The sequence below is a fragment of the Vigna radiata genome, chromosome 8 (genome assembly GCF_000741045.1).
Source record: "Vigna radiata var. radiata cultivar VC1973A chromosome 8, Vradiata_ver6, whole genome shotgun sequence".
In the NCBI taxonomy this organism is placed as follows: Eukaryota; Viridiplantae; Streptophyta; class Magnoliopsida; order Fabales; family Fabaceae; genus Vigna; species Vigna radiata.
Genome location: NC_028358.1, coordinates 2,110,435 through 2,116,643, shown reverse-complemented (window position 1 = coordinate 2,116,643; position 6,209 = coordinate 2,110,435). Strand labels below are relative to the sequence as shown.

At 36.4% G+C, this 6,209-nt stretch overlaps 1 protein-coding gene across 1 annotated transcript; it reads right to left on the bottom strand.

Moving 5' to 3' along the window:
* Nucleotides 1–4,009: 4,009 nt before the first annotated feature.
* On the bottom strand, nt 4,010–4,918 carry LOC106770041 (uncharacterized mitochondrial protein AtMg00810-like). Its single transcript, XM_014655862.1, has 2 exons — nt 4,440–4,918; nt 4,010–4,361 (listed from the first exon to the last, which is right to left on the bottom strand). The coding sequence occupies exons 1-2, from the start codon at nt 4,916–4,918 to the stop codon at nt 4,010–4,012; spliced, it is 831 nt and encodes a 276-aa protein (XP_014511348.1).
* Nucleotides 4,919–6,209: the final 1,291 nt, after the last annotated feature.

Genomic DNA, 6,209 nt, shown 5'->3' with positions numbered 1-6,209 from the left:
GCCAACGACGCCAGGTGGCACGATGATGATTCTCCGCCCTTCCCTTCCCCGACACACCCCAGCCCTTGCCCCTACTGGATCTCCCCGCTTCCTCCGCCGTTCTCCGCAGAGACGGGGAATTCCGTCTTCCCTCGCCCAAGGATGCTACTACAGCCATGGTTGAATATAGAAGAAAAGGAGAAGAACATTAAGCGGCGGAAGAAGGGTGAGTCATCAGCGATGATTCCATGAGAGAAAGCAAAGGAAAAATAGATTTCAAAAGTTCTTCATTCATATATTCAACTCATCAGAATAGGTATACTGTGATGGCACTATATACTTGCAAAATATGAGTCTAGAAAGGATAAATCTAAAAAGAGTAAAGGTGCCAACTGTAATAGTATTTACCGCAATATGAAAATAATATCCTAACAAACTAACAATAAAGGTAACAAAGAGAATATGCAGTGGGCAAAAATAATATGACTAGTGTTTAAAGTAGAAAATGTGTCTTGCTCACATGAAGTTTGATTTATTAGCCAAATTTATTGTTGATTTATTCTTAATAAAGAGTTGGCTGAGTCTTTTAATTTATACTTTCATATTGTTGTTAGGATGGAATCAAGCCACACAATCCGGCAAGCAACAGATGAACCATTTATATATTTTGTCTCACATTAGAATATATTACAACTTGCTGCTTTTTCTACACCAAAAGATCGGTGCTCCTATAAATATAATGTTCCCTCTTGATATATCTTAACTCCCTTTTGGTTGATCCATGAATCTACTAAGTACTCCAATTATAAAACAAATGTCAGGCCTTCTTTTACATAGGTACGTAAGTACTCCAAAAAATGGAGATTAGTGATATAATATAATTAGTGTAATCTAAAATGAATTCATTTATAAAAAACAAGATCAAATGAAAAATTAAGAAAGTTAAAAGTTAGAGAAGAGTTTACTTTTTTTAATAAAATATGGTTACGAATAATAGTAAAAATTAATATTATTGTTGGAAGTCCCACATCAGATAGAGATAAGGCCAATTTATAATATATAAGTGGGGTGCAGACCTCACCTTACAAGCCGGTTTTGTGGGGTTGAGTTAGGCCTAAAACCCACTTCTAACATGGTATCAGAGCTATGGTTAGAGCCTATCCTAGCGATATTTGTTGGGCAGATTGTTCCACCCGCTATTGGGCCGTTATCGGACCACCTATTAATATCTAGTCTCACACTCGATATGTATATACATCGGCGTGAGGGGGTGTGTTTGAAGTCCCACATCGGATAAAGATAAGGCCAATTTATAATATATAAGTGGGGCAGATTGTTTTGACATCAGGTTGATCATGGCGACAACAATGTGGTAAACACAATCCCGAAAATGTTATCTCTGTGGAAGCATGCAATTGAATCTAGCAAAGGTTTTTTCAACTGCAAACTCTGAAAATAGTTATTCTAGTGACGACTTTCCTCCTGAAGAGGAGGATGAAGAAGATTATGATGACTACCATGATGATGAAGACGATAATGTAGTGGACACATCAGCTCAACCCGGATCATTAGGCATTGATATGATTGTCAAAAAACTATAACCCGGATGATACTACATTCTTTTCTAACAATGCGCTAGAGGTGATTGATTACTTTCCTATATACACAATCCATGCTTTTTATTTTCCATTTTCATATCTTTCTTTACACATGTTCAAGTTGCTTATCTTTGTGGTGTCTTTGTAGACTTTTTGAAATTCTCATCCATTTTATCTTGCTGTTGCAGTGTTGTAGTTGGAACTAAATGTTATAGTTGTAGAGACGTTCGGCACAGAGCATGGAGTGAAGAGACGCTCTACAGAGACAGAAACTCTACACAGGCAGCTATCTTCATTTCATTTCAACATAAACAATTTTTTTTTTGTTATTACTTAATATCATCTTTGATGTTGTATATTTTTGTCATAATGAATCATAGGATCCATATATTCTATGAATGCGCATCGTATTTTACTAAGAAATACAATCTTTCATACTCATTTTCTTTTCTTCAATCTAAATTTTTTTATTGATTTGAGCGTTAAAAAGTAGAGAAAGTAGAGAAAGATTTTATTCCTTTATTGGAAGAAGTTTGTTCACTGTATCCCTCACTTCTTGATACCAAGAAAAACAGAAGTCAAAGATTTATGGAATGGGCTTTTACAGCACTTGGTAGAGTTCTTCATTTTCTCAATACTAGAAAGGAGAGAGACATGGATGATGATGCTTGCAATTATCTCCAAACTTTGTGGGAGGAACTTGAGACATGTGGATTCGATTTGTCATGGCTGAAACCTCGTATTGATAGAGTTCTTGAGATGAAAAAGTTGCAGAATGATATGACTAATTTAGAGATGGAAGCAAAGACTTTGATGACAAAGATGATTGAAGCAAAGGTAAATCTAGAAATAACAAGAAGGTTGGTGAAAGTAAAAGAAAGTTTTGAAGAAGGCGATTTGGATGATAAATATGGTAAATCATAATTTATGTTGTTTGTATAATAATTTAATTTAGGTAGTGGACATGTATTTTTTGTAAGTTTGATGTTCTCTTAATCATCAATATGATTCTTGTATGATGAACTTGTTTGACCTAAATTGCATTTGATAATTTTGATGCTGTGGCCGGAAAGACTTGGTGAGGAGGATGTCCCATAAGGAGACGCTGGAAGATGCCTTTGAGATAAGCGCCGTACGTGCTACTGAGACAGTTAAGGATAAAGTGGAGCACTTGAAGGAAAAATTGGCTATGGTGCAGTCCGATTTGGACGAAGCGTTAAAGGTTAATTCTAAGTTGAACATCAAGCTACAGGATCTGAGCATTGCTCATGCCGACTGCGAGAAGAAACAAGAGGATTTGGCTACCCGACTGTCTGAGACCGAGAAGCTTGCAATTGAAGCTGGTCGTAAACTTCAAAAGAATAATGAAGATTTAACTTTAGAATGTCAGAATATGAAAAAAGTGATAAAAGAACTTGGCGCACATAATAAGAAGCTCATGCAAGAGAAGGCTAAGTTAGTCAAGGAGAAGAACGCTCTTTCTGCCGAACTGGATGATTGGCTGGGTTGTTAACATTGAGGAAGATTGGAATGGAATTATACAGACACAAATGAAGATTGGAATTTAAGGGTTTAGATGCTTACTTTATGACAGTATTTTATATTCTCTGTTGTTGTGATCTTCAACTGTATTCACACTCATCCGTGTTAACATTGGGTGGTTAATACTTTTATTAATTGTAAAAAAAAAAAAAAAAAAAAAAATATATATATATATATATATATATATATATATATATATAATTATCTTTTTTTATGCTAATGGAGTATCATTTTATATGTAAAATAATGAAATGTATCCAAAATAGTTTCCTAATATAAATTCTTGCAATAATATCCTGACAATGACTTATATACTTCGTACTTTATTTTTTTTATGAATAACATACTGTTATCTTGTACCATAGTCTTATTTCTTTGATTAAAAAATATGGTAATGTGAAATTTTGTAGTTAATATACAATGTTATTAAGGATACTATTGTTTTGGATCGAGCACTGTGCACTTGAAGCCCAATACATGTTCGGCCTGTTAGATTGAATGAAAGGCAGAAAGTGAATGTCTGTGTGGCATATGGAAAAGTGGGAGTAGAGTGAGAGAGAGAGAGAAGCGTCCATAGGCTTCTCCTTATGGTAGAGAGAGACAAGCGACGGTGGCCGGCAGAGCTCTGATACGGCGGTGGTTGTCGTCGACGTAGAAGAGAAAGTTGAAGATCACGATGAGGTAAGAAAGAAAAACAACTTCTTTTATTATTGCGCTGAGATTGTGTTTTTGATTAATGGGAAAAGGGGAAGGAACTCTGAATATATAGAGTTCCAAGGGGAGAACGGAAAACAGAAAAACGAACTAACAAACCACTGTACAAACACGACAGTGATGAACTGTCCTAACAAGACAGTGAAGAGAATCGAAAGATTCTCAACACCCTCCCCTCAAGCTGGACAATGTATATTAACCAGTCCAAGCTTGGGAACGATATCCTTGAAGCTGACGCGATGCGGGAATTTAGTGAAGACGTCGACCAACTGTTCATCAGATCGCACAGGGAGAAGATGTAGAAGGCCTTCCTGGATTTTTTCACGAACAACGTGACAGTCAAGCTCGATGTGCTTGGTCCGTTCGTGAAAGCTCTGATTATGAGCAATGTGGCGAGCAGACTTGTTGTCGCAGTATAGGGCTGGAACTCCAGATTCTTCAATTTGAAGATCTTCAAGTAAATAATGGAGCCACTGTATTTCACATACAGTGGCAGCAAGGGCTCTGTATTCAGCCTTAGTAGACGATCTGGAAACGGTTTTCTGTTTCTTAGACTTCTAAGAAACAAGTGATGTCCCGAGAAAGATACAAAAACTCGTAGTTGACCTTCTGGTATTAGGGCAGGTAGCCCAATCAGAGTCACTAAAACCTTTCAGATGCATAGGTGAATCAGCAGCGAAAAACAATCCTTCACTTGGTGTGGATTTGATGTATCTGAGCACATGCTGAGCAGCCCGATAATGGTGTTCTGTATGGGATTGCATAAACTGACTAAGTAAATTGATTGTATAACATAGGTCAGGTCTAGTATTTGTAAGGTAAAGCAACTTCCCTATCAACCTTCTGTAGGGTCCAGGATCATCAAGATGGCTGTCCAATTTGTATAATGGGCTTGTGTCTCTAAGGAAGGGTGTAGTAGAAGGTTTGCATCCCTCCATTCCTGTTTCCTCAAGTATGTCTAATGCATACTTTCTTTGACATAAGTGAACTCCCTTTTTAGATCTCGCCACTTCTAGTTCGAGGAAGTATTTGAGTTCTCCGAGATTCTTTATACAAAATTTATGGTGTAGATTACCAAGAGACATTTGCACCGGTAGCCAAGTTCAATACTGTGAGAATACTTTTGTCGCTAGCTACAAACCAAGATTGGCCTCTTCTACAATTTAATGTGAAAAATGCTTTCCTACATGGAGAAATTTCAGAAGAAATTTATATGGATTCTCCACCAGGTATGACAGATTTAAATGGAATGAAGGTTTGCAAATTAAAGAAGGCTCTATATGGATTAAAACAATCCCCAAGAGCATGGTTAGGAAGGTTTACCAAGTCTATGAAAGCTTTTGCCTATAGAGCAAGTAACTCTGATCACACCTTATTTTTTAAGAGAGGAAAAGGAAAGATTATAGCTTTGATTATATATGTAGATGACATGATTGTTATAGAAAATGATCAAGATGAGATTTCTAGTTTACAACGATACCTTTCATCTGAATTTGAGATGAAACAACTTGGAAATCTCAAATATTTTTTGGGTATTGAAGCAGGTAGATCAAAACATGGTATTTTTCTATGCCAAAAAAAATATACTATTGATTTACTATCAGAAACTGAGCTTCTTGGGAGTAAACCAGCTGATACACCAATTGAACAAAATCATAAACTCTTTCAATGCTCAAATTCAGCAAGCATAGACAGAGGAAGATACCAAAGACTGGTAGGAAAATTAATTTATTTGTGCCATACACGTCCAGATATCACCTATGCAGTAAATGTTGTTAGTCAATTTATGCATGACCCACGAAAGCTTCATATGGATGCTGTTGAAAGAATTTTGAGATATTTGAAGTCTGCTCCTGGAAAAGAAATTTTGTTCTCAAATAATGGAAACTTAAAGGTAAAAGGGTACGCTGATGCAGATTGGGCAGGTTCAAAAGATGATAGAAGATCTACCTCTGGATACTTTACCTTTGTAGGAGGGAATCTTGTAACTTGGAGGAGTAAAAAGCAACCTGTAGTAACAAGATCTAGTGCTGAAGCAGAATTCAGAGGCATGACACTAGGTGTATGTGAACTTTTGTGGATTAAAAATGTGTTATCAGATTAGGGATTTAAACCAAATGAAGCTATGAGTTTGTACTGTGACAATACTTCGGCTATTGCAATTGCTCATAATCCTGTTCAACATGATAGAACAAAGCATGTGGAGATTAATAGACATTTCATCAAAGAGAAGATTGAAGCTGGAATAATTTCCTTTCCTTTTATAAGATCAGAGTTACAGTTGGCTGATGTTCTCATCAAAGGAGTGTCAAGAAGATTGTTTGATGAGTCTCTATTCAAGTTGGGAATGTGTGATATCCATGCACCAACTTGAGC